The sequence below is a fragment of the Episyrphus balteatus genome, chromosome 1 (genome assembly GCF_945859705.1).
Source record: "Episyrphus balteatus chromosome 1, idEpiBalt1.1, whole genome shotgun sequence".
Taxonomy (NCBI): Eukaryota; Metazoa; Arthropoda; class Insecta; order Diptera; family Syrphidae; genus Episyrphus; species Episyrphus balteatus.
In genome coordinates this window covers 54,542,773-54,570,547 of record NC_079134.1, presented here as the reverse complement: position 1 = coordinate 54,570,547, position 27,775 = coordinate 54,542,773, and the positions used below count along the sequence as shown (strand labels likewise).

At 30.6% G+C, this 27,775-nt stretch overlaps 2 protein-coding genes across 3 annotated transcripts in view; one reads left to right on the top strand and one right to left on the bottom strand.

Annotated features, from left to right (window-relative positions):
- Nucleotides 1–7,900, top strand: part of LOC129920946 (unconventional myosin ID) — a 31,176-nt gene extending 23,276 nt beyond the window's left edge. The window contains exons 1-9 of one of the 2 annotated variants that reach the window (XM_056002505.1): nucleotides 1,143–1,291; nucleotides 3,369–3,588; nucleotides 4,071–4,296; nucleotides 4,362–4,745; nucleotides 4,811–4,890; nucleotides 4,948–5,675; nucleotides 5,730–6,396; nucleotides 6,459–6,616; nucleotides 7,362–7,900. In XM_056002505.1, the coding sequence (XP_055858480.1) occupies nucleotides 3,466–3,588; nucleotides 4,071–4,296; nucleotides 4,362–4,745; nucleotides 4,811–4,890; nucleotides 4,948–5,675; nucleotides 5,730–6,396; nucleotides 6,459–6,616; nucleotides 7,362–7,530 (2,535 nt within the window). In that variant the 5' untranslated portion in view covers nucleotides 1,143–1,291; nucleotides 3,369–3,465 and the 3' untranslated portion in view covers nucleotides 7,531–7,900. Of the gene's footprint in view, nucleotides 1–1,142; nucleotides 1,292–3,368; nucleotides 3,589–4,070; nucleotides 4,297–4,361; nucleotides 4,746–4,810; nucleotides 4,891–4,947; nucleotides 5,676–5,729; nucleotides 6,397–6,458; nucleotides 6,617–7,361 lie in introns of those variants that run through there. The other variant, XM_056002504.1, reaches the window with a different exon arrangement.
- A 13,923-nt stretch (nucleotides 7,901–21,823) lies between these two features.
- On the bottom strand, nucleotides 21,824–26,924 carry LOC129920945 (alpha-ketoglutarate-dependent dioxygenase alkB homolog 6). Its single transcript, XM_056002503.1, has 3 exons — nucleotides 26,470–26,924; nucleotides 26,198–26,411; nucleotides 21,824–26,110 (listed from the first exon to the last, which is right to left on the bottom strand). Exons 1-3 carry the CDS (start codon nucleotides 26,497–26,499, stop codon nucleotides 25,680–25,682), a joined length of 675 nt encoding a protein of 224 aa, XP_055858478.1. The 5' UTR covers nucleotides 26,500–26,924; the 3' UTR covers nucleotides 21,824–25,679.
- Between the last annotated feature and the right edge of the window lie 851 nt (nucleotides 26,925–27,775).

Here is a 27,775-nt window from a genome sequence, read left to right as displayed (position 1 = left end):
GCAGAAATTATGTTCGAATTTCCTTTTCCTTCTACTCTACACGTAGTATTTTTTTGAAGACGCAAATTTGACAGCTATTTTCTTTGGTTTTATTTTGTTCTTGTTTTCGTATGACATCTTCTACAGGAAGACGTAGACGCCAAGATGCACATAAGAACAAGGAAGAGAGAAAGATCGATTTCTTCTTTGCTCTTATGCGCATTTTCTGCGTCTACGTCTTCGTGTAAAAGCAGATTATGTATTTTAATTCGAAAAAAACACCAAAATATACAAAAAAAACAACTCCAGTGGGGATATGTGCAACAAAAATCTTAGAATAAATTAAAAACGTTACTATACACGCAAATAATACACAACCGACGAAGGAGACTCCGCGACCGACGAAATAAAATAAAGCAGAACTGCAAAAAAAAGAACCAGATCAAATAGAAACGTCAAAAAGAGTCACAAAATTTTTTACCGGAGACTCACGATAGAAAATCTTCCTTCCCTTTTTTTTAACTTTATTTCCTCCTTGCTCTTATGGGCGCCTCGCGCTTTGCGTCTTCATGTAGAAGCGGACTTAGTTTTACTTTTGGTATATTTTTCATTATACTTCTGATCGGTTTTTTCAGCCTAATTAGCACACATCCTTAGTTTGATAATTGTAAAACAAAAATATCCCATCGCAGAAAAAAATGGGTTTTTTTTTATCTGGCTTTCTGGCACAGGATTTTTTTTTTTATTGATGAAGAGCACTGGCTGAAAATTTTTTTTATTCGGTTTTCAATTTCATTTTCGAAAAAGTGAAGAATTAACGAAAAAAATGGAAGAAATATATCTGGCGGAATATAATAAAAAATATATTCATAATGGTTGTTTTTGTTAATAACAAAAGAGTTTGAAAGAAAATCTTTTCGCATTTTTCACTTTTCAAACAAAATTTTAAAATGTCAAACTGTGTGCAAATCGTTGTAAATCTGACTAAAAATGTGGAGTAAATCCGGGGTACTCCGTAGTACTAAAATTACTCCGGAGTAATTTTTTTTTTAAACTTTTGTGGCGTCAAAGAACACAAAACCTTCAAAAGTTCAAAAATATGTACTAAAAGGGTACTCTCATTGGAGTGAAAGAAAACGACATTAGTTTCATAAGAAATTAATTAAATATTACATATAAATATTAAACTATTTTTAGTTTTTTTTTACTTTATTTTTGTAAATTTTCGTGCTTTCCCTCAATCAAACACATTTAACGTACAGTATAAAATTCAAAGTACTCATAAATGAAACAACAAAAAATCTATAAGAAGGTAGGTAATACAATTACAAAAAAAAATTTCGGTCAACCATAATAATACTTTTTAATCGCAATTGATTTAAAATAAAAATTATAATCAAATTATATCAAAAATTATATAGGCTATTGATTATGTCGAAAAAAACAGGGTAATAAGGAACTAAGACGTTCACGGGTTTTTATTGCAGGAATCGTTCAATGGGTTATAAAAGAAGATAAAACCGCGGAATGCTATTAAATGAGAGGGTGGAAACTGAAGATAGGGGTGCAAAAGCCCCCTTTTTGGTTTTTTCAATATACCTCGTAAACCAAGCAAAATTTTGATATATTGTCTACACAACTTTTAGTAGAGAATTAAATTTCAAGTTGGAATAATGTTTTTTAAAAATTGAAAAAAAAAAATTTCCATACCAAAATAGTCGAAACAATCAAAAAAAAAATATCAAAAAAATCGATTTTTTGAGTTTTTTTGCTTTTTTAGTTGTACATTTTTTTTGGGTTGAGATAGACATAAACATTGCTCCAAAGAAAAAAAGAAGATTAAATTTCCTTCAAAATGCTGTACTCACTAAATTTTTTCATTGAAATTGACCGAAGTATGGCCATTTTTAATATATCGTTTTTCGCATTTTTAGTTTTACTTAAGTAAAACAGAAACATTTGAGGGGAAAGTACGATTACTTAAGCACCAAGAACTGATAATGAGATTTTGTAGAGGGGTTAAATACAATCATTGTTTACTATTTGAGGGAGGGTCAATGTCCCCCCGTTTTGGAGGGAGGGGCAATTTTCTAAAAAAAATACTTAAAATTAAAAAAAATTATTAAAAAACAACGGCAACACTTACAGTTTTGATTGATACTTTTTTCAAAAGCTAGAATTATAATCTTAATATTAATTTTAAAATTAAGTTATTTTAATCAATTCTTTTTGAAATAAACGAGTGATTCCGATAAAGAAAGTATTTTGTCTATTTTTCAATTTTCTCAAAAAGTAGAAGGCATAGGAACATTATGATTTTCATGATTTGATAAGAAATCAATTAAGGCAGTTTACTTTATCCTATTGAAGTCCACAGTCTTTGTGAAAATTGTACTCAATGTGCTTTTTAAACATTTTTTTTACAAGTTTTGACTTTGAAATCGGGTATTTCAAAAAGAATTGATTAAAATAACTTCATTTTAAAATTAATATTAAGTTTATAATTCTAGCTTTTGAAAAAAGTATCAATCAAAACTGTAAGTGTTGCCGTTGTTTTTTAATAATTTTTTTTAATTTTAAGTATTTTTTTTAGAAAATTGCCCCTCCCTCCAAAACGGGGGGACATTGACCCTCCCTCAAATAGTAAACAATGATTGTATTTAACCCCTCTACAAAATCTCATTATCAGTTGTTAGTGCTTAAGTAATCGTACTTTCCCTCAAATGTTTCTGTTTTACTTAAGTAAAACTAAAAATACGAAAAAAAGATAGATTAAAATGGCCATATTTCGGTCAATTTTCAATGAAAAAATTTAGTGAGTACAGCATTTTGAAGGAAATTTAATCTTATTTTTTTCTTTAGAACAATGTTTATGTCTATCTCAACCCAAAAAAAATGTACAACTAAAAAAGCAAAAAATCGCAAAAAATCGATTTTTTTGATATTTTTTTTATGATTGTTTCGACTATTTTGGTATGGAAATTTTTTTTTCAATTTTTAAAAAACATTATTCCAATTGGAAATTTAATTCTCTACAAAAAGTTGTATAGACAATATATCAAAATTTTGCTTGGTTTACGAGGTATATTGAAAAAACCAAAAAGAGGCTTTTGCACCCCTATCTTCAGTTTCCACCCTCTCATTTAATAGCACTCCGCGGTTTTATGTTCTTTTATAACCCATTGAACGATTCCTGCAATAAAAACTCGTGAACGTCTTAGTTCCTTTCTAAACTACATAATCAATAGCCTAATAGGTATATATACGATTTTATTCTCGTCTTGACCTAACCTGCATGTTCAATTTGCATTACGCGAATCACCCCGTATATATATTAAAATTTTGTAAAATAATGTTATAGTTAATACATTTCTATTTTTTCTTTTCAGAGTGAAAAACGTACTCATTCAGAGTAATGCCATCCTAGAAACATTTGGTAATGCGAAAACAAACCGAAATGACAACTCCAGTCGATTTGGAAAGTACATGGACATTGAATTCGATTATAAAGCTGATCCCGTCGGTGGGGTTATAACTAATTACCTACTTGAAAAATCGCGTGTTATTCAGCAACAACCTGGAGAAAGAAATTTCCACTGTTTTTACCAGGTAAATCCTATAATATGTTATCGCTAGAAGTGGACTTTAATTAAAAATAAAATCAAGTTGATATGATTGTTTTAGAACAGCTTGACTAATCAATTAGTGATGTTTTACTTTGTGACATAATTATATACTCTGCGTGTAAGAAAGTAATTTTATCCTCTTAAAGTCTAAAGATAAATTCAAAGATAAACGTTAAAACTCATAAAAAAGTTTTAATTGATTCCATTGATTTATACTTAAAAGTGTTCCATTAGGATATGCCATATCAATTCCAGGGTATTTTCAACCTTGCATGGTTCTTCATTTTAACAATGCATGCTTGAAATAATTCAGAGACAGCAATATATATAAAGTAAAGCGGAAAGCATATCAAATGCAATTTTATTTTGTCGATAATTATGTGAATATAATAAAACTAAAACTGCAATTTGCATTCCTAGAATTAGCTCCTTAATTTATATTAAAATGAATATTATATTTTGCAGCTTCTTCGAGGTGGGAATGACAATGAGCTTCGTCAGTTTGATATTGTAAGAGACCCAATGAAGTACCATTATACCAACCAGGGCAGTATAGATGTTCTAACTGAAAAATCTGATTATAAAGGCACCTGCAACGCCTTTAGAACGCTTGGATTTACACCCGAAGAAACAAATACAATTTGGAGAGTTGTAGGTGCGATTCTCCATCTAGGAAACATAACCTTCCAAAGTAAGCTTCAAACCCAAAATTTAAGTATTAAAAAATCATCTAAATATTATTTTTTTCAATTTAAGGTCAAGAAGACGAATTAATCATAGCAAACAAATCCCACCTTAAATCAGCAGCGAAACTTCTTCAAGTTACCGAAAAAGAAATATCAGACGCACTTACAAAAAGAGTTATAGCCGCAGGCGGTAGTGTCATGGAAAAAGAGCACAGTGACACTCAAGCTGAATTTGGAAAAGATGCTCTAGCAAAAGCAATCTATGATCGCCTATTCACATGGATTATAAGTAGAATAAATAGGGCGATAGTATTTCGTGGTTCGAAAGCTCAAGCTCGATTTAACTCTGTGATTGGTGTGCTTGATATTTATGGGTTTGAAATTTTCGATTCGAATAGCTTCGAACAATTTTGCATTAATTACTGTAACGAAAAGTTGCAACAATTATTTATTGGTATTTAACTTATTTTTAGACTTTAGACTTGGTTACAAATAATTCTTAAAAACTCGTTTTTGCAGAGCTTGTACTGAAACAGGAACAAGAAGAATACATGAGGGAAGGCATCGAATGGACAAACATTGATTATTTCAACAATAAGGTAATAAATTAACATTACTTAATTGCTTAAGCTTTCATAAACGAATTTTCTTTCAAGATTATCTGCGATTTAGTTGAGCAACCACACAAAGGCATAATTGCTATTATGGACGAGGCCTGTCTGAGTGTAGGCAAAGTTAATGACGAAACACTTCTTGGTGCTATGGACAAAACTCTTAAAACTCATCCTCATTACACAAGTCGCCAACTCAAACCAATGGATAAAGAACTCAAACATCGTGAAGACTTTCGAATCACACACTACGCTGGAGATGTAATCTATAAGATTAATGGTTTTATTGAAAAGAACAAGGATACTTTGTACCAGGACTTTAAACGTCTCTTACATCATTCTAAGGATCCGAATATAAGTTCAATGTGGCCCGAAGGTGCTCAAGACATCAAAAAAACAACAAAACGACCGCTTACTGCTGGAACTCTTTTCCAAAAATCAATGATCGAGTTAGTCAGTACTTTATTAAAGAAAGAACCTTTCTATGTCCGTTGTGTTAAACCAAATGATATTAAAAGTGCAACTGTTTTCGATGACATGCGCGTAGAACATCAAGTTCGTTATTTAGGTCTTTTGGAAAATGTTCGCGTCAGACGAGCTGGTTTCGTGCATCGCCAGCGATACGATAAATTCTTGTTACGCTACAAAATGATTTCGCAATACACATGGCCCAATTTCCGCTCAGGTAGCGACAAAGAAGGAGTTAAAGCTCTTATTGATGAAAAGGGTTTCATAAACGATGTTAAGTACGGACAAACAAAAATATTTATTAGGTAAGTGAAGTTACATTATACCAACCATAATCTCACGGCATTACGTTTTTACAGGTCTCCAAAAACATTATTTTCCTTGGAGTCCCAGCGCAATGAAATGATTCCGCATATCGTAACTCTTTTGCAGAAGCTAGTTCGAGGCTGGATTTGCCGAAGAAATTATCATAAAATGAAGGCAGCTATGGTAATTATGCGATACTATAAGACGTATAAACTTCGTTCGTACGTTGCTGATCTAGCACAAAGATTCCGTCATGCTAAGAACATGCGTGACTATGGAAAGAGCATACAATGGCCTGAGCCACCACTATCTGGCCGTAGCGCCGAACCACGTCTGAAACATCTCTTTAACAACTGGCGTGCATTCATGATTCTTCGGAAATTCCCAAGATCCGAATGGCCTCAGATGCGATTGCAAATAATTGCTGCTAGCGCACTCAAAGGACGCCGAAAACACTGGGGACAGTCTAGAAAATGGGTCGGTGATTATTTGTGCAATTCTCAAGAAAACAGCGGCTACATTGGGTACACAGCAAGTGTCAAAAATTTAAAGAACTCTGATGGTTTTAAATTCGTGTTGTTTTCCGGATTTGTTAAAAAGTTCAACAGACACAACAAAAGTGCAGATCGTGCTTTTATTATATCAGATACAGCTGTTTATAAATTGGATGGGGCGAAACATAAATTCAAAAATATGAAGCGATCGATTTTAATTAAAGATGTAAGCATTAAAGATATAACATCATTAAAATGCATAAGAATTGTTTGTTTTTTTTTATGCAGTTGACATCAATAAGCGTTAGTCCAGGACGAGATCAGCTAGTTGTGTTCCACTCTGCAGCAAACAATGATTTGGTTTTCATGTTACAAGGAGAAAACAGACCACTTGAAGAAGATCGAATTGGAGAACTTGTAGGAATCGTATGTAAAAAGTATCAAGAGTAAGTAATTATTATCTTTACTTCTAGTATTTTTAAATTCATCAGTTTAATAGAAAAGTTACTAAAAGCCTAGAATTGTTGGCTTAAGGCAAATGATAATAGAAATATCTTAATTTCCAAACGAGATTAAAATTCTTTATACGAAAATGTGTTTTTTAAGACCTCGGGTCTTATAAGCAAATACAAGCATTTATTTGTAAATTTAATCATGGTTAATATGCATGTACTATGCTTATGCTGCATATTACTAGAAATTCTATAGAGTATCGGATGATGGTTGAGTATCGATAGAATCATATCAAACTTTTGTATAAAAGAAGACACTAAAATAATTTTGAATGACTTCTTAATCTAAAATTGATCAAAGTGATAATTCTTAGAGTTAGAATCTCAGATGCCCTACAAAGCCTCTCTCTTTTTGGTAAAAGTTTATTTGGCTACTGGTCGCACCAGTCGTAACTAACGTAACTGTCAGGAACCAAAGCGACCAAATACTACAACCGAATCAAAACTACTTCCTACTTCTAACCCGACAAATAAAAATTTAACCTCAGAATGAATGCTGATTAGTTACAACTTGTGTCAATAATTTTGTTAGGCCATTGTAAAATTTACCTTAAAAATTTAAAATAAAATCGAAATTCGTGATTTTCAAGGTCCAAACGAAAGTTGCAGGTTCATAAAAAAATATATTTTGACTTGTTTAAAGTTTTTCGATTTCTAACATATTTTATTTTGTTTTAAGCATTAACAACCGTGAACTTCGAGTAGATGTCAGTTCAACTATTCAGTGCCGATTAGGTGGCAAACAACGATCGATCGTTGTAGAAGGAACTACTGGAGTAGAAAATCCAAACTTCCGACATTCCGCCGCATCAATTATTCTAGAAGTTCCATCATCATACTGTGTTTAGTAATTTGAGAAGCATATTTTACAAAAAAAAAGTGTTATTTATTCTTAAGTTTATTTATTGCTACAAACACAACTTTCTGTCGTAAAAACAAGAAACAATTTTTTTTATCTTATTTTATTTAACTTTAGCTTTTCTGTTTCTGTGTTTTTTTTTTAGTATTTTATTTCAAATAAATAATCAAACTCTAAAGTAAGATAGTATTGAACTATTTTAAAAAATATTTTTAACAATGTTAAATTAGTCTTCGACAAAAGATTTCTTAAAGTATGAATGTTTTGTATTTTTTTTTTATTAAATATAAGAATGCTAGCGTACAATAATAATAATCAAAATAGAATGCATTTAATAAAATTAAAAAAAAAAAAATAAAGACACAGATCTGTCACTCAAGAGTTATACAAAATGCCATTTTTTAATATGAATGTGATGTAGGCACTAATCTAATATAAAAAACGAACTTATTTACATGAAATGTGAGTGTTAATTATATAATTGTTTTATACCAAGAGGTTAATATGTATTTTTTTTTTATTTCATGTGAACTTTTTTACCAGTGTTCGAAAAATTGTTATTTTATTTTACTTATTATTACTTACCTATATACAAGTACTTAAAAACATTTTTGTTGCAAATTGTTAAAAATTCAAGACCGGTGCCATCCTGCAAATTATATAATAAAACGAAACGATATACAACGAACATACTTTTGTATAAAATATCTTTTTAAAAATAAAACATGCCTGTTTGTTAATTTTGAATAAAAGTAAATTTATGTATTGTGTGTTATATATTTTTATAAAATTTCAATAAACGCAAAGTTAGTTTGAAAAATTAAACATGTCCTAGTTTCACAAAAAAAAATATGTTTAAATGTAGAAAATTTAAATGAAATCCTGTTAACATATCTGTGCCTTATTTTTACATTTTTACTTATTTCCTTGATGTTTTATAGAGTAGTATAAATAATTACTTATATTTTATATATTATTTTATTTTTGTTTTTCAATGAATTTTCATGAATTAAAAAAAAGTGGAAATGGTGCAAGGATAACATTTTTTTATATTTACATATTGCCTTGATATAGGCATCATTGTTGTTTTATAAAAGAAAATGCAAAAAGTAGTTTACCCTCTTAAAGATTAGATCTTTATCGAACAAAGGATGATTGTAATCTATTTACAATACATGGTAATTTCTCATTGATGGACTCAAAAACTACAGAAAAAATATAATTTTTAACTAAGAGAGTCGCAAACTCAAGATTTTCGAAATCCATATCAGTCAGAAAATATCGATTTCGATTGGTCCAGAAGTGTCCGGAAGCAAATGTAAATGTAAATAAAAAGAAATATGTGTGCGACGTGTTCGAAGTGAAACCTTCAAAACTTTTTGTTTCAAGATAATATGAGACGAATGTAAAATTTTGGGAAGAGGATGGGTCATAGTAATGTTCATAGTGATACAAAGTTTGAATCAAACTCTACAAACATATCGAGCCCTTCCGGCAAATTATCGTAAGCGCCAAGTAAAATTTTGAATTATGCACATCATACAATTGTATTTTTAGAACACTTAAAAGGAATAAGACACCACTCGACTACGTAGCACCTAGGTTTGTGAATGCGCCCAATTGCTCAAGAAAATATTCATATTCACATAAAAATTGTCTCAAATAAGTCTTAGAACAAAAGATAATTAGGACTTTACTGTAACCTAAAACATCGTAAGCGCTATGTCGCTTACGCCCTAGCGAGGTATTCCGTCGGAGCGGAGATTTTCCGCAACGCATACTTCGTCGGAAGTTCAAATTGCATTCGAGGTATCTTTCATCGGAAAAATACTTAACAATGCGACGACGCACTGTGGTGCCATTCTTCGTTTTTGGCGTCAAAATTCATTTGCACGGCCATTTCTGGACGAAAAGTCATGAAATTTGGTACACTGAATGATTATAGTATGGAGAATACGAAAAGGCTGCCAACTTTTTTTTATTCAAAATGGCGGCTCCAAAATGACGGCAAGAATGATCGTTAAAATAGAATTTTCATTTTTTGGGCTAAATTCATGTCAAAAAGGTGTTAGATTTAAGATTTAGAACTCATAAATTCATATTCTTTACAAAAAAATCAAAAAACTTGAGAACAAAGTCCAAAAAATGCCAATTTAGTAAAACACACTTTAAGACCTCTAATTACGCTATTTCATGCATTTTTTTTAAATTTATCACAATTTTGAGATCTCTTCTATTTATGTTTCATAAGAAAATTGAAAATATGTTTTTAAGTATAAATATAAGAAAACATGATATAATGAAAAATTTCAATGTTCAATAAAACTGAGAATTTATTTTTTCCGTAAACTTAAATATACTTTTCGATTTCTTTAGAAAATTCTATTAGTTTAAACAATTTCAAATGGTATGAGTAAAAATTTAGACCAGCCACAGAAAGATTTTGGAAAATAGGCTATCACAAACAAACTAGGTTGTCACAAACGATTTCTTTGGAAAATTCTATTAGTTTAAACAATTTCAAATGGAATGAGTAAAAATTTAGACCAGCCACAGAAAGATTTTGGAAAATAGGCTATCACAAACAAACTAGGTTGTCACAAACGATTTCTTTAGAAAATTCTATTAGTTTAAACAATTTCAAATGGAATGAGTAAAAATTTAGACCAGCCACAGAAAGATTTTGGAAAATAGGCTATCACAAACAAACAAGGTTGTCACAAACGATTTCTTTGGTAAATTCTATTAGTTTAAACAATTTCAAATGGAATGAGTAAAAATTTAGACCAGCCACAGAAAGATTTTGGAAAATAGGCTATCACAAACAAACTAGGTTGTCACAAACGATTTCTTTAGAAAATTCTATTAGTTTAAACAATTTCAAATGGAATGAGTAAAAATTTAGACCAGCCACAGAAAGATTTTGGAAAATAGGCTATCACAAACAAACTAGGTTGTCACAAACGATTTCTTTAGAAAACTCTATTAGTTTAAACAATTTCAAATGGAATGAGTAAAAATTTAGACCAGCCACAGAAAGATTTTGGAAAATAGGCTATCACAAACAAACTAGGTTGTCACAAACGATTTCTTTAGAAAATTCTATTAGTTTAAACAATTTCAAATGGAATGAGTAAAAATTTAGACCAGCCACAGAAAGATTTTGGAAAATAGGCTATCACAAACAAACTAGGTTGTCACAAACGATTTCTTTAGAAAATTCTATTAGTTTAAACAATTTCAAATGGAATGAGTAAAAATTTAGACCAGCCACAGAAAGATTTTGAAAAATAGGCTATCACAAACAAACTAGGTTGTCACAAACGATTTCTTTAGAAAATTCTATTAGTTTAAACAATTTCAAATGGAATGAGTAAAAATTTAGACCAGCCACAGAAAGATTTTGGAAAATAGGCTATCAAAAACAAACTAGATTGTCACAAACGATTTCTTTAGAAAATTCTATTAGTTTAAACAATTTCAAATGGAATGAGTAAAAATTTAGACCAGCCACAGAAAGATTTTGGAAAATAGGCTATCACAAACAAACTAGGTTGTCACAAACGATTTCTTTAGAAAACTCTATTAGTTTAAACAATTTTAAATGGAATGAGTAAAAATTTAGACCAGCCACAGAAAGATTTTGGAAAATAGGCTATCACAAACAAACTAGGTTGTCACAAACGATTTCTTTAGAAAATTCTATTAGTTTAAACAATTTCAAATGGAACGAGTAAAAATTTAGACCAGCCACAGAAAAATTTTGGAAAATAGGCTATCACAAACAAACTAGGTTGTCACAAACGATTTCTTTGGTAAATTCTAATAGTTTAAACAATTTCAAATGGAATGAGTAAAAATTTAGACCAGCCACAGAAAGATTTTGGAAAATAGGCTATCACAAACAAACTAGGTTGTCACAAACGATTTCTTTAGAAAATTCTATTAGTGTAAACAATTTCAAATGGAATGAGTAAACATTTAGACCAGCCACAGAAAGATTTTGAAAAATAGGCTATCACAAACAAACTAGGTTGTCACAAACGATTTCTTTAGAAAATTCTATTAGTTTAAACAATTTCAAATGGAATGAGTAAAAATTTAGACCAGCCACAGAAAGATTTTGGAAAATAGGCTATCACAAACAAACTAGGTTGTCACAAACGATTTCTTTAGAAAATTCTATTAGTTTAAACAATTTCAAATGGAATGAGTAAAAATTTAGACCAGCCACAGAAAGATTTTGGAAAATAGGCTATCACAAACAAACTAGGTTGTCACAAACGATTTCTTTAGAAAACTCTATTAGTTTAAACAATTTTAAATGGAATGAGTAAAAATTTAGACCAGCCACAGAAAGATTTTGGAAAATAGGCTATCACAAACAAACTAGGTTGTCACAAACGATTTCTTTAGAAAATTCTATTAGTTTAAACAATTTCAAATGGAATGAGTAAAAATTTAGACCAGCCACAGAAAGATTTTGGAAAATAGGCTATCACAAACAAACTAGGTTGTCACAAACGATTTCTTTAGAAAACTCTATTAGTTTAAACAATTTTAAATGGAATGAGTAAAAATTTAGACCAGCCACAGAAAGATTTTGGAAAATAGGCTATCACAAACAAACTAGGTTGTCACAAACGATTTCTTTAGAAAATTCTATTAGTTTAAACAATTTCAAATGGAACGAGTAAAAATTTAGACCAGCCACAGAAAAATTTTGGAAAATAGGCTATCACAAACAAACTAGGTTGTCACAAACGATTTCTTTGGTAAATTCTAATAGTTTAAACAATTTCAAATGGAATGAGTAAAAATTTAGACCAGCCACAGAAAGATTTTGGAAAATAGGCTATCACAAACAAACTAGGTTGTCACAAACGATTTCTTTAGAAAATTCTATTAGTGTAAACAATTTCAAATGGAATGAGTAAACATTTAGACCAGCCACAGAAAGATTTTGAAAAATAGGCTATCACAAACAAACTATGTTGTCACAAACGATTTCTTTAGAAAATTCTATTAGTTTAAACAATTTCAAATGGAATGAGTAAAAATTTAGACCAGCCACAGAAAGATTTTGGAAAATAGGCTATCACAAACAAACTAGGTTGTCACAAACGATTTCTTTAGAAAATTCTATTAGTTTAAACAATTTCAAATGGAATGAGTAAAAATTTAGACCAGCCACAGAAAGATTTTGAAAAATAGGCTATCACAAACAAACTAGGTTGTCACAAACGATTTCTTTAGAAAATTCTATTAGTTTAAACAATTTCAAATGGAATGAGTAAAAATTTAGACCAGCCACAGAAAGATTTTGGAAAATAGGCTATCAAAAACAAACTAGATTGTCACAAACGATTTCTTTAGAAAATTCTATTAGTTTAAACAATTTCAAATGGAATGAGTAAAAATTTAGACCAGCCACAGAAAGATTTTGGAAAATAGGCTATCACAAACAAACTAGGTTGTCACAAACGATTTCTTTAGAAAACTCTATTAGTTTAAACAATTTTAAATGGAATGAGTAAAAATTTAGACCAGCCACAGAAAGATTTTGGAAAATAGGCTATCACAAACAAACTAGGTTGTCACAAACGATTTCTTTAGAAAATTCTATTAGTTTAAACAATTTCAAATGGAACGAGTAAAAATTTAGACCAGCCACAGAAAAATTTTGGAAAATAGGCTATCACAAACAAACTAGGTTGTCACAAACGATTTCTTTGGTAAATTCTAATAGTTTAAACAATTTCAAATGGAATGAGTAAAAATTTAGACCAGCCACAGAAAGATTTTGGAAAATAGGCTATCACAAACAAACTAGGTTGTCACAAACGATTTCTTTAGAAAATTCTATTAGTTTAAACAATTTCAAATGGAATGAGTAAAAATTTAGACCAGCCACAGAAAGATTTTGAAAAATAGGCTATCACAAACAAACTAGGTTGTCACAAACGATTTCTTTAGAAAATTCTATTAGTTTAAACAATTTCAAATGGAATGAGTAAAAATTTAGACCAGCCACAGAAAGATTTTGGAAAATAGGCTATCAAAAACAAACTAGATTGTCACAAACGATTTCTTTAGAAAATTCTATTAGTTTAAACAATTTCAAATGGAATGAGTAAAAATTTAGACCAGCCACAGAAAGATTTTGGAAAATAGGCTATCACAAACAAACTAGGTTGTCACAAACGATTTCTTTAGAAAACTCTATTAGTTTAAACAATTTTAAATGGAATGAGTAAAAATTTAGACCAGCCACAGAAAGATTTTGGAAAATAGGCTATCACAAACAAACTAGGTTGTCACAAACGATTTCTTTAGAAAATTCTATTAGTTTAAACAATTTCAAATGGAACGAGTAAAAATTTAGACCAGCCACAGAAAAATTTTGGAAAATAGGCTATCACAAACAAACTAGGTTGTCACAAACGATTTCTTTGGTAAATTCTAATAGTTTAAACAATTTCAAATGGAATGAGTAAAAATTTAGACCAGCCACAGAAAGATTTTGGAAAATAGGCTATCACAAACAAACTAGGTTGTCACAAACGATTTCTTTAGAAAATTCTATTAGTGTAAACAATTTCAAATGGAATGAGTAAACATTTAGACCAGCCACAGAAAGATTTTGAAAAATAGGCTATCACAAACAAACTAGGTTGTCACAAACGATTTCTTTAGAAAATTCTATTAGTTTAAACAATTTCAAATGGAATGAGTAAAAATTTAGACCAGCCACAGAAAGATTTTGGAAAATAGGCTATCACAAACAAACTAGGTTGTCACAAACGATTTCTTTAGAAAATTCTATTAGTTTAAACAATTTCAAATGGAATGAGTAAAAATTTAGACCAGCCACAGAAAGATTTTGGAAAATAGGCTATCACAAACAAACTAGGTTGTCACAAACGATTTCTTTAGAAAACTCTATTAGTTTAAACAATTTTAAATGGAATGAGTAAAAATTTAGACCAGCCACAGAAAGATTTTGGAAAATAGGCTATCACAAACAAACTAGGTTGTCACAAACGATTTCTTTAGAAAATTCTATTAGTTTAAACAATTTCAAATGGAATGAGTAAAAATTTAGACCAGCCACAGAAAGATTTTGGAAAATAGGCTATCACAAACAAACTAGGTTGTCACAAACGATTTCTTTAGAAAACTCTATTAGTTTAAACAATTTCAAATGGAATGAGTAAAAATTTAGACCAGCCACAGAAAGATTTTGGAAAATAGGCTATCACAAACAAACTAGGTTGTCACAAACGATTTCTTTAGAAAATTCTATTAGTTTAAACAATTTCAAATGGAACGAGTAAAAATTTAGACCAGCCACAGAAAAATTTTGGAAAATAGGCTATCACAAACAAACTAGGTTGTCACAAACGATTTCTTTGGTAAATTCTAATAGTTTAAACAATTTCAAATGGAATGAGTAAAAATTTAGACCAGCCACAGAAAGATTTTGGAAAATAGGCTATCACAAACAAACTAGGTTGTCACAAACGATTTCTTTAGAAAATTCTATTAGTGTAAACAATTTCAAATGGAATGAGTAAACATTTAGACCAGCCACAGAAAGATTTTGAAAAATAGGCTATCACAAACAAACTATGTTGTCACAAACGATTTCTTTAGAAAATTCTATTAGTTTAAACAATTTCAAATGGAATGAGTAAAAATTTAGACCAGCCACAGAAAGATTTTGGAAAATAGGCTATCACAAACAAACTAGGTTGTCACAAACGATTTCTTTAGAAAATTCTATTAGTTTAAACAATTTCAAATGGAATGAGTAAAAATTTAGACCAGCCACAGAAAGATTTTGAAAAATAGGCTATCACAAACAAACTAGGTTGTCACAAACGATTTCTTTAGAAAATTCTATTAGTTTAAACAATTTCAAATGGAATGAGTAAAAATTTAGACCAGCCACAGAAAGATTTTGGAAAATAGGCTATCAAAAACAAACTAGATTGTCACAAACGATTTCTTTAGAAAATTCTATTAGTTTAAACAATTTCAAATGGAATGAGTAAAAATTTAGACCAGCCACAGAAAGATTTTGGAAAATAGGCTATCACAAACAAACTAGGTTGTCACAAACGATTTCTTTAGAAAACTCTATTAGTTTAAACAATTTTAAATGGAATGAGTAAAAATTTAGACCAGCCACAGAAAGATTTTGGAAAATAGGCTATCACAAACAAACTAGGTTGTCACAAACGATTTCTTTAGAAAATTCTATTAGTTTAAACAATTTCAAATGGAACGAGTAAAAATTTAGACCAGCCACAGAAAAATTTTGGAAAATAGGCTATCACAAACAAACTAGGTTGTCACAAACGATTTCTTTGGTAAATTCTAATAGTTTAAACAATTTCAAATGGAATGAGTAAAAATTTAGACCAGCCACAGAAAGATTTTGGAAAATAGGCTATCACAAACAAACTAGGTTGTCACAAACGATTTCTTTAGAAAATTCTATTAGTGTAAACAATTTCAAATGGAATGAGTAAACATTTAGACCAGCCACAGAAAGATTTTGGAAAATAGGCTATCACAAACAAACTAGGTTGTCACAAACGATTTCTTTAGAAAATTCTATTAGTTTAAACAATTTCAAATGGAATGAGTAAAAATTTAGACCAGCCACAGAAAGATTTTGAAAAATAGGCTATCACAAACAAACTAGGTTGTCACAAACAATTTCTTTAGAAAATTCTATTAGTTTAAACAATTTCAAATGGAATGAGTAAAAATTTAGACCAGCCACAGAAAGATTTTGGAAAATAGGCTATCACAAACAAACTAGGTTGTCACAAACGATTTCTTTAGAAAACTCTATTAGTTTAAACAATTTTAAATGGAATGAGTAAAAATTTAGACCAGCCACAGAAAGATTTTGGAAAATAGGCTATCACAAACAATTTGTTAAACCACAAACAATTTTGTTAGTGAATTCGAAATATGTTAACAATTTTCAATAGAATGAAGTTAAATATTAGATAAGGTTAAGCCATAAGAGTTTAGATGAAAATGGTAGTCGCTGACTTATTTTGATTTATAAATTAAAAATTCAAACTCCATTTCCCTTCATTGAAGTAGAAACAACAGTAGTTTTTGCTTACAATCAATCTTCTATACTTGTATACATTTGCAACATGTTGCTCACCTCAAAGTATAAAAACTCACCTCAGCATCATGAATCCTATGCATAGCTCCGCCCATATTGATAAACAAAATGAAAGTGTGGTGAAATTTAATTAGTTTTTCTTATTTTTCTCGAAAACTAAGTTGTCACAAACGATTTTATTGATATATTCGGGAGTCACAAACGATTTCTGATGGAATGAGTATAAAAAATTCCATACTATTTCAGTTTTGAAAAAAAAAAATGGCTAACTGGTACTTTTTTTTTTAAATTTGTTAATAACTAAAAAACTAGCGAGTCACAACACTTTTTATTGCTGTCACAAACAGTCACAAACGAATCACAAACGAATGGCATAAAAAAATTCAAAAAGTTGATTTTAAAAAAATTAAAATGGCTATTTTTACTTTTTATATCGGTTGGGAGGTTGTTAAAATGATTAATTCTGCCATACATAATAGAGTTTTGTGTGCTGCTCAAATGAAAGCGTTTTCAGGTTGCGACTATTCTTTAGACTGTACAGTTAAACTTTCGTTATTCTTCCATTTATCCGGGATGTGAAAATAAAAGATGCTGCCAAGAGATTGATTTTTCTTTTGTGATTCTATATGTCGTCGCCTGAGAATTGTTTTGTCGTATACGCCAATTTTGGAATTTTGGGAAAACGCATTTTAAGGTTTGAGCTTCTATAAAAAAAAACTGGCCGATAGATTTTTTTTAATTTTTAATAGAATATTTTATGCGATATCTTCTTTATATTTATGTTGTCAAAATTGTCACATCTAGTTTGGCTTTCAAATTATCGGGGTTTTTACCCAAAATCAGTTTGTCGTAAACGCCACCAAAATCAACTTTTTTTCCATCCCATACACGTACGACAAAGTAGGCGCACGTACGACATTCCAATACCAAGACAAATAAAAAAGTAAATTTTCAAATTTCACAGTTCGTTTTTATTTATTAATTAAACATTTAAAAAATAGTTTCTTATTACATAGTAGTAAAATAAATAGATTAAAAACAAAGAATAAAACAATAAATATGACCATAAACATGGAAAAAAAATTAAAAAAAAAAATTTTTAACAAAAACTAAAAGCCATTCTATGACTATGAAACATGAAAGAAACAACAAATAAAACAATAAAACCGCGACCTTTTTTCACTTCAAGACAGCGCGCTAGAACGAAGCGCCGCCCGCCACCGACGCGACGCACATAGGAGTATTTCGATCAAAAACCTGGACAAAATTATTTTTTGAAGTAAAACTAATTATTTTTGCTAAAAATTATTATTTATGCAAGGAAATAATTTTTTTTCAGCAAAACTTTAAAAACGCTTGTGAGAAGAAAAACTAAAAAAAATAGTATGAAATTTAATACACCCAAAATGTGAAAAAATTAATTATCTAAAATATTAGACCTTCTAGAATGGAACCATTGTGATTTTTAGGCTTTGTGAATCCAAATGCATTAATATCAATAAAAAAATTTCTGGAAAATGTTAACAACCAGTTAAAATTAAACGTAGGGCGTATGAGTGATTTTTCTAAAAGTGAAAATTTCACTCGCAAATTATTTTGTTAATCGCAAAAAATCGCACCCAATTTTTTGATATTCAATTTAAAGAATAGTCAAAGTTATCATAAATCTATGTATCGAAGCAGAATAGGAGGGAATACTATAACAAAACACTTAGAATTTAAAAAAAAGTAATAAAAATATCTATATGTGGCAGACTCTTTTCCCACTGTCATTTACTCAAAAAAAAAAAATTTAATATTTCCATAACTACTCTTTAATTATTATTTAATACCTGCAATTGTATTTTTCATATGAAAATTTAATGTTTGAAAGCACACTTGCTCACAATCAATCTCTAAATATACTCACCAAATCAGCAAAAATTACAAAAAAATTTCCAGAAAATAAACAGCTGACTTTGAACTTGTTTTGACACACCAAACACTTAACCACAAAAAAAAGAAGTGCATTGTATGATCCCATGTATATTTAGCATCCGCTTTGTAAAAACTTTAATTCAAAATTTTGATTTTTAGAAAATCGACTTTTGTCCAGCTTTTCGACCAGAATACTCCTATGTGCGACGGTCGACTTGTTGTTCTTTTGTGCTCGATACAAGATCAATAAGTGTACAGCAATAAAACAATAAAACAGCGACCTTTTTTTCGCGAAGAACAATGGCGCCTTAAAAAAATAATTTTCGACCAGCAGGTGTTTTTGCGAGCGGGTGCAATAACAAAACTCACAGCAACCCTTTTTCGCTTCGTTCACGACAGCGCGCATGAACAAAGAGGCGCCACGGCGAGGCGCCCATGACTACAGTCGACTTGTTGATCTTGTGTGATCGATACAAGAGCAATAAAACAGCGACCTTTTTTTCACTTCACTTCGTTGAAGACAGCGCTCGTGAACGAAGCGACAAGATCAATAAGTGTACAAAAATAAAACAATAAAACCGCAACCTTTTTTCACTTCTTTCAAGACAGCGCGCTTGAACGAAGTGGCGCCCGCGACCGACGGTCGACTTGTTGATCTTGTGTTTTTGATAGAAGATCAACAAGTGTACATATTTATGAGCCACACCCACTTCCATATTGTGTCAGATCGGTTCTTGCGACCGAGGGTGAGGTCAAGATACTTGCGGCAGGAACAAACGACAAGAACCATTAATTAAACACAACATTTGAGATGTCTCTGAAATGCACTTTTTTCTTCCTTGCACCTCTAGGAATAGAGCAAAACCTCAAGTAGCGCAGAGCTTAATGCAGCCCATAGTTTTTAAAGTCGTTGTCCCTATTGCACATGAAGTCCTTATTTTCAATTAATACTTTTCTAGTAGGTATATTATATCTGTTAATATTCTATTTCGGATATATACAAACATGTAAGAAAAAACAATTTTAAAATTTCTTTCGAAATTTTCTACCGTATCGGTTTTGTACGACGTACGACAAACCAATACTGAAGAAAAAAAAGCTGAAAAATACATAGAATTTTTGTCGTAAACGCCAAAAGTTGGCGCTTACGACAAACCAACGCTAATCCAATGCTTATTTTGTGGATATACGACAAAATGCACACTAATTATCTCAGTAACGGTAAACGATAGGACAAATCTGATAACAGAAATGAAAAGAGAACGTTCTAAAACCTATTACTACATATCCAGTTTAAAAAAGTCCATTTTGGCGTTTACGACAAAACAACTCTCGGGCGACGATGTGTTGTGTATAATTTCCCCCTTTGCAAACCTGCGTAGGGAACATTTATATGAGTAGCCACTTTTAGGGAACACAAGAAATTGGCACACGTTCCAGCAAAATTTGCATTCATAAACAATTTTTTTTATTTACTATGTTCTCGCATTGTTTTGTGTTCTGCTTTGTGCAATTATTGAACAAAATAATTAAAAATACTTCAATACTAAGTGAATGAAAAAAAAAATTGTTAACAAATTATGTGCAATTTCTCAACCATTTGAAAATATATATTTGATAAGGATTTCTGTTTTTAAACAAATAATTTCAAATGGTTGACCGAAATCGAGTTTATGTGTATGTGCTCAAAATGTCTCTAATCATCCCAGTTCTGCTATATGGTCAAGAGGCATGGATTGTTTCGAGAGAAAAGTTCTTCTGGCGATTTTTGGTCCCGTATGCATTGATGGTGATTAGAGAACAAGATACAACATCGAAGTGTACGCGTTTTTAGTTACATTAACTTAGCCAAAAAGTAAAAGTTTAGCACCCAAGATAGCTATGGCATGGACATGGACAGCAATGCTCCGGCCGGAAAGTCTTCCACTAAAACCCAGAGGGACGTCTAAGGTGACGCGCGCAAGTGGCGTGCGAAACTGGAAGCAGCTTGCTAAGTAAAGAGCTTGTTGGTTGAGTCCTAAATCCATAATGGACTTAAGCCGCCTGAAAGCGTTGGTCACTCTAGGTAAGTAAAAAAGTTAGAAAATTCGCTATTTTTAAACACTAGCATTTAGTCGAACTTGGTCTCGAACTTTGTCAATTATTTTTTTAAATTTCTGTCAGAAAATATTTAGAAATATGTAAATTGGAACTTGATTGGGCACAACACTGTGTAGCCAGGCCCTAATGCCGACTTCTATTTGAAACAAGGATTTTTTTATCAAATCCATTGGTCTCTTGTGGCAAATGGCTATTGCCATTATTTGCCAATTGATTTTTATTTATTGGTAACCGTGTTTGAACAATTTTTCTACCGTGGAACTTACAAAAACAAATATTCACATAAATGTCAACTACAGCTTTGTGTGAAAGTTCGTGTGCAAATAGGTTTAAATCTTGTTCAAAATCGAGTTCTTGGAAATTTGATCTCAGATCAAAAATAAATGATAGTTTTTAACAAATAAGATATGGGATACCAGTATTTCCCGGTGTTTTTGGACAAAAGATCAAAAATTTCCTATTGATTTTTAATGGCAAATGGAAATTCACAATATAAAACAAAAAACGAGTAGGTAAGTCAATCAAGACATTTTACTGATAATTTTCTAACCGTGGCTAGTAGGTAGGTACACCAGCTTTATAAGTGCGAATAGCCCCTTGGGCTCAAAACTCGGAAGCAAAAATGTTAGTTGGACAAGCCGATAGTTTTTTTGTGCAAATTGGAACTTAAAGGTACGTAGGTTAAGTACATACAGATACAATGTTCAAATTTGTTTTTAATTCTCTAAGATATATAATGTATATATGTATATTCCTACTCCCTGCAGGATGACACCTGGGGCAGTCGCCCCCACCCCCCTTTGCTGCACCTTTGAATAAGGTCCATTGAGTATCATTATGCTACATTTTTCCATCATTTTTTTAGTTCGCCCGTAATTGTGAGTTTCCTTCAAAGGGAATTTACATTTTTCGCTAAACTGATTTCTTATTCACCACCAAAATTTAAATGAAAAAAGAGCTATCAACTTCCTTTTGTTAAAAAAATACGTGGAATAACTTTTCGTCGGAACTCATAACTATGGGAAAAATTAAACTCAACTTTTCCGGCTGGAATCTTGTTCATGTGATACTCATGTGAACTTTTAATAAAAAGTAATTCTAAACAAATAAACACGTTTTGCATGTTTATTTTTTTGTGCAACATTCATCGGGCTTAAAATTAATACATTATAAATATTTAAGAACAATTAGGTACAACATAGGTCGACATCGACATACAATCACAAAGGTAAACAAAATGAATTACACAACTTTTGAAGTAATTCGTGTTGTTAAGCTTCTCAATACACAATCAATTCTCTCGCGAAACAAAAATTTCCTTTTAGTGGAGTAACTAAAGCAAATTATTAGGGAACCCGGCCGAACAGCTCTGATTTTGATGATCTTTTTTTTTCAAACGTCGGTAATTAAAAGTAATTTAAAGTCTATAGGTTAAAAATTGCCGATGTTGCCGTATTGCTTTTTTAAATTAAAATCATTTTTTTTTTAATAAAACCATTTTATTTGCTTAAATTTCATAAAATAAATGATACCAAAAGATTCTCTAATTTTTAATTTAATTTAAGGAAAAAAAATATTTGGGAATAAGAGACAATCTTCCATCCTTTAAGCGATAAATGCAATTTTCTCAGAAACTGTATTAAAAAAAAAAAAAATTTTGAACACAACGGCAACACCCACAATATTTACATACACGTTTTTAAAAACCCAGAATCTCATTTTTATCTGTAAAATTTAAATCCACAAAATTTTGTTAAGAGTTTTTGAAAGAATGGTCCTAAACTCAGAATTTTGGAAAAAAAAATGTTATTAAAAATTTTAAATCAATTTTTTTTTAATTTTTTCGTAGTAAAATATGAATTTGTTTAAAAAAATTTTTTTGGCCATAAATATTATAACTTGAATTCCGAAGACGAAAAGGTTATAGATAGATAGATAGATAGATCTTTACTCAATATAATAATTTTTTACATAAAGTCATTGAGAAAAAAACTTGAATATTTAAAGGCATGACATACAGTTGTGTTCAAAATAATAGTAGTGCCTGCAACAAAATAACATTTGTTATATTTACGGTGCTTCTATAGTTAAAAATTTAATTTCTTTGATGTCAAAGTTTGTAACGGTCAATTACTAATAAATGTATCGTAATTTTAAAATGAAAAAGAAGGTGCCAAATAATTTTTCATTGATTTTTGGTTGTTCTTTCGAATTTGACCTGTTCAAAATAATAGTAGTTAAAGTTATTTTTTAAGAATTTAAAAGCGGTTTATAACTTAGAATATTTATTTTTGGTTTAAAAGTAAGTACTCATATAATTTGAATAATTTTTCAACAAAAAACGATTTGTTTCGGTTTTAATCTATTTAAAGTTCGAAGAGCAAAACACTGCAGTTCGGATAAAGGAAACTTATACGAAAGCTGCTTGAAGAAGGGAAAACCTACTTGGAAATTCAAGTTTATATTAGGATGCTCCCCTACAATGGTAGCCAATGCAATAAAGTCAACGAAAGACCCGAAACGCGCGGTAGAAAAAGAAAAAAGACCGCCGTAGATGACAGGCGTATTGTCCAGACGAGGAAAGTTGAGCCTTCTGCATCGTTGTTTCACATCCAGAAGGCTTTAAGCCTAGATTGCAGTGCAGTGAACATTCGGAGGCGAATGTTAGACACTAATTTGTACGCTTGAAGTCCACGAAAAGTTCAGCGAAACATGTTAAAAAGCGTATCCAGTTTGTAAAAGACCACATAAACTGGCCAGCAAAGTAATGGCGTAACATATTGTTTACTGATGACAGCATATTTGTCCCTTTTGGTGGTACTGGATCTCCACAATACGTCCGACGTCCACCCAATACGGATTATGTTCCAAAGTATACGACGAAAACAGTTAAACATGGAGGGTCGAAAATTTTAGTATTTTAACATATTTCTTTGTTAAGAGCGGAACTTTTTGTGGGTTTCAAGCGTACAAATTAGTGTCTAACATTCGCCTCCGAATGTGCACTGCACTGCAATCCAGGCTTAAAGCCTTCTGGATGTGAAACAACGATGCAGAAGGCTCAACTTTCCTCGTCGGGACAATACGCCTGTCATCTACGGCGGTCTTTTTTCTTTTTTTACCGCGCGTTTCGGGTCTTTCGTTGACTTTATTGCATAGGCTACCATTGTAGGGGAGCATCCTAATATAAACTTGAATTTCCAAGTAGGTTTTCCCTTCTTCAAGCAGCTTTCGTATAAGTTTCCTTTATCCGAACTGCAGTGTTTTGCTCTTCGAACTTTAAATAGATTAAAACCGAAACAAATCGTTTTTTGTTGAAAAATTATTCAAATTATATGAGTACTTACTTTTAAACCAAAAATAAATATTCTAAGTTATAAACCGCTTTTAAATTCTTAAAAAATAACTTTAACTACTATTATTTTGAACAGGTCAAATTCGAAAGAACAACCAAAAATCAATGAAAAATTATTTGGCACCTTCTTTTTCATTTTAAAATTACGATACATTTATTAGTAATTGACCGTTACAAACTTTGACATCAAAGAAATTAAATTTTTAACCATAGAAGCACCGTAAATATAAAAAATGTTATTTTGTTGCAGGCACTACTATTATTTTGAACACAGCTGTATCTGTCGTCTGCCCGAGTGGCAAAATTGCTTGAATCTTTTACAGTATTTTTTTTTTTTTTTTTTTTTTCTTCTTTAAGAGTTAATAGGACTTTTAGTTTAGTTAAAACAAAATTTATATATAATTTTTATGCATCATAGTAGATTAATAGGACTTTTAGTTTAGTTAAAACAAAATTTAGAGATACTTTTTAGCTTGCCAGGATTGATTTTAAATTGATTTTTACTATTTTAAAAGACTTCATTATATATATCTTTGCCTCCTGGTACAAGGGGGGTTAAGTAACAAAATTGCACTTTTCGGGTTTAGATGAAATAAGAATAAATTCTTTTTGTTCTTTTATTTGGTATCAAAAACATAAATTTAGAGCAACTCTTTCCTACAAAAATAAGACGATCAATGCTCAAAAATGCATCAATTTTCATACATTAGCTCAACTTCAATCGCATTTTCTGGCAAACTATCATTTATGACTTAACACCTTTGTACCCGGTGGCAAAGATATTACAGTTAAAAAAAAAATCAAAATTACGTAAACTTGATGGGATATTTTTGATAAAAACTGAATTTTTGCATTGAAATAATTGATTTACTCAAAGACCTTGGCAAATAAGAACTTTAAACTATTTATTTTATTAAGCTATTTAACGTTCAACAATAAGGGCTATTGAATGAAGAAAAAATAACTTTATATTTAAATGTTGAACTTAAAAAAAATAGTTATTTTTTTTTTCAAAACTTCTATTACAAAACGGTTTAATTCATTTTTTATTCTACTTTTCTAAGCAGAGTTTACAAAAACAACGGCTATGGCCGTCAGCTCGGTTAGCAATTTTTAAGTTTACATTCAAATAAATAATTTTAATTACTTTTTGTAGTAGAAAATTATTTACTATATAAATTCGGTTATTAAAAACATCCTATATTTAAAACATCTATTAAAAAAAGTTCTTCGAAAATGAAATACTTTTTAATTTTTTTCATAAAATATTATACATATTGACATTTCCTTTTTTAATTTCAAATCATAATAAATGAGGCCAGAAAAATGTGAAAAATAAATGCATTTTAGATTACGAAAAAGTTTTACAAAGGGCATGTTAAAATTTTTTCAATAATTTTGTTTATTTACTGATTATTTTTAATTACTCACGTTTGAAAAAAAAGATCATCATTCCCTAATATTGCCATTTTTTTAGCTTTAGTTACTCCACTATTTACTTTATTTCAAATAATGGAATATTTTTTCTTTTTTTGTGTTAGGAGAAATATATCCTGTCGTATTTTTACCAGAAAGTTCGCGGGCTGAATATAGGTAAAATCTAATCTTTTTATTAAAATTTAATTTTCAGCTTTGAAGTCTTTGGCACATTTCTAATGGTTAACGATATTCTAGTTTTTCTGGTCATCTTGTCACCCATTTTATAGGCTGCCTCACAATTCTCGAAATTACAAACTCGATCACAGAGAGTGTCTTCGCTGCACTCATTAATCGCATGCAGATAATCCGAGTACAATGTGTCTTTTAGAATCAGTAAAGATCGTGGTTCAAGTAGCAATTTGTATCTAATGTCTCTAGGTGATGGAGCTTCATCAGTTTCTGAAGACTTTTGCCGCTCTGTAAACTCGAGGATTGTGTGCGAACCACACGATAGCGTAGTGATGATTGGATGAAACAATGGACCATCAGTGTGCGGCATGATTCCTTGTCCAGCCAGGTATTCATTCACTAGGACATGATTAGCTTTTTCGGATTCAAAAATACCTGCAAAATGTAATTAGTCTGCATTTTATTGTACAATTCAATTGAAGTAAAGAGATTGCCTTTTTTTATCGACACTTTAGTACTCACCCAAATTATTGATTTTGTCTATGTAAGCCTGCAGCCATGGTGGAATTTCTTCGGATATCATTCCGTTTGGGTGTGGTATGCCACCATAATTTATAAGGCGTCGATTTAGTAACTGAGTCCATTTGGGCTTTGGGGTTCTTTCGATTTGTGTTAAAATGCGCTCCTCTTCTTCGAAAGTGATAAAATTTGGAATGTACATTGCTGTTGGTGGGCACTATTGGAAGTATAAATTATTGACTGTTTTTTTTTTGATTATTAAGATTTAATTCAACCTTTCGAACTAAGAAATTTGTAAAATCCATTTTATTTGTTTAGATTCAGAGTAATTTAGAATAAAGAATTACAAATATTTAATTTGTTTTATACTTATGGGAATACACTCACTATTCTTGACAAAAAAAAAGTTGTTTTGGTTTGCTTGCTAGTGGTGCTGAAGTGCTGATTCGTTGACATTTATAACGTTACGTGGGAAGATCCCGTAGAAAGGTATGTTCCAGACATGGTTCCAGATAGTACACAAATAGGTCCGTTTGGTTACTCCATTACCAAAACCAAACAAATGTGAACAAATACGGAAAAGTAATAAGCCAGAACCATAATTGGCGGATGGAGTCGGAAGCTATTGTTGTCGGAAGTCAATTGTTGTTGTTTTCTTTGTATTTTCCACAAGTTTTCATCCGTCGAATGCGGTTGCGAGCGCTGTTCCCCTCCGTTTGCATACTACGATCCGACAATTATAGTTCTGGCTATAGCCTTTTCACACCAAACCCAAAAACGCAGTTTATGGCAAAAAGTTTTCAAAAACCTGAAAAGCGTTCACACCACAAATTTACAGGTTTTTGTTTGACGTTTAAAATTTTTTGACATTCAAATGTCAAGTTTTCAATGGGATTTTATTTTTGTTGTTTAACGGCCATATTATTCACTCTGGATTTAGTTTGGATTAAAGTTAATTTTAAATCCAATCCATTAAATCTGAATTTCATAAATCCAAGGATTTAATTTTTTGTTCATATTATTCACTCAAAAAAAACTTGTGTGATTATTCAATAAATTTTGTATAATTTGCATTTATCTTTATTTTTTCTTCACAAAATACTTTACAAAAAAACTCAACACTGTGAAAATGAATTTTACATCTGGATTTATAAAGTTAAACGGACCTCCAGAGAGCAGTTTAAATTTTTTTGGATTTAACGAGATTGGATTTAAAAAATTGGATTTAAGTAGTGAATATTATGGAATTAGATTTATTTTTGACATTTGACATTGCTTACATCCAGATGTATTTTTTAAACTCGTGAATAATATGGCCGTAAACGTAAATAAGCTTGAGCTCACAAAATTGATCAAATAAAATGAATTCTGACTATTTAAATATAATTTTATTTATTTGGTCGTTAAATTGTGTAGTTTAATTTTAATTTCTTCCAGAGAATAATATATTGGCCGACCCTCAAATTCTTAAGCCATTTTGATGTAAATGGGTGCGTTCACGTACCGATCCAAGGGTATCCGGATACCTTTGTGTTGTTGTAATCCTATATAAAATCTCAGCTGATCGATCAGCTGTGTTGA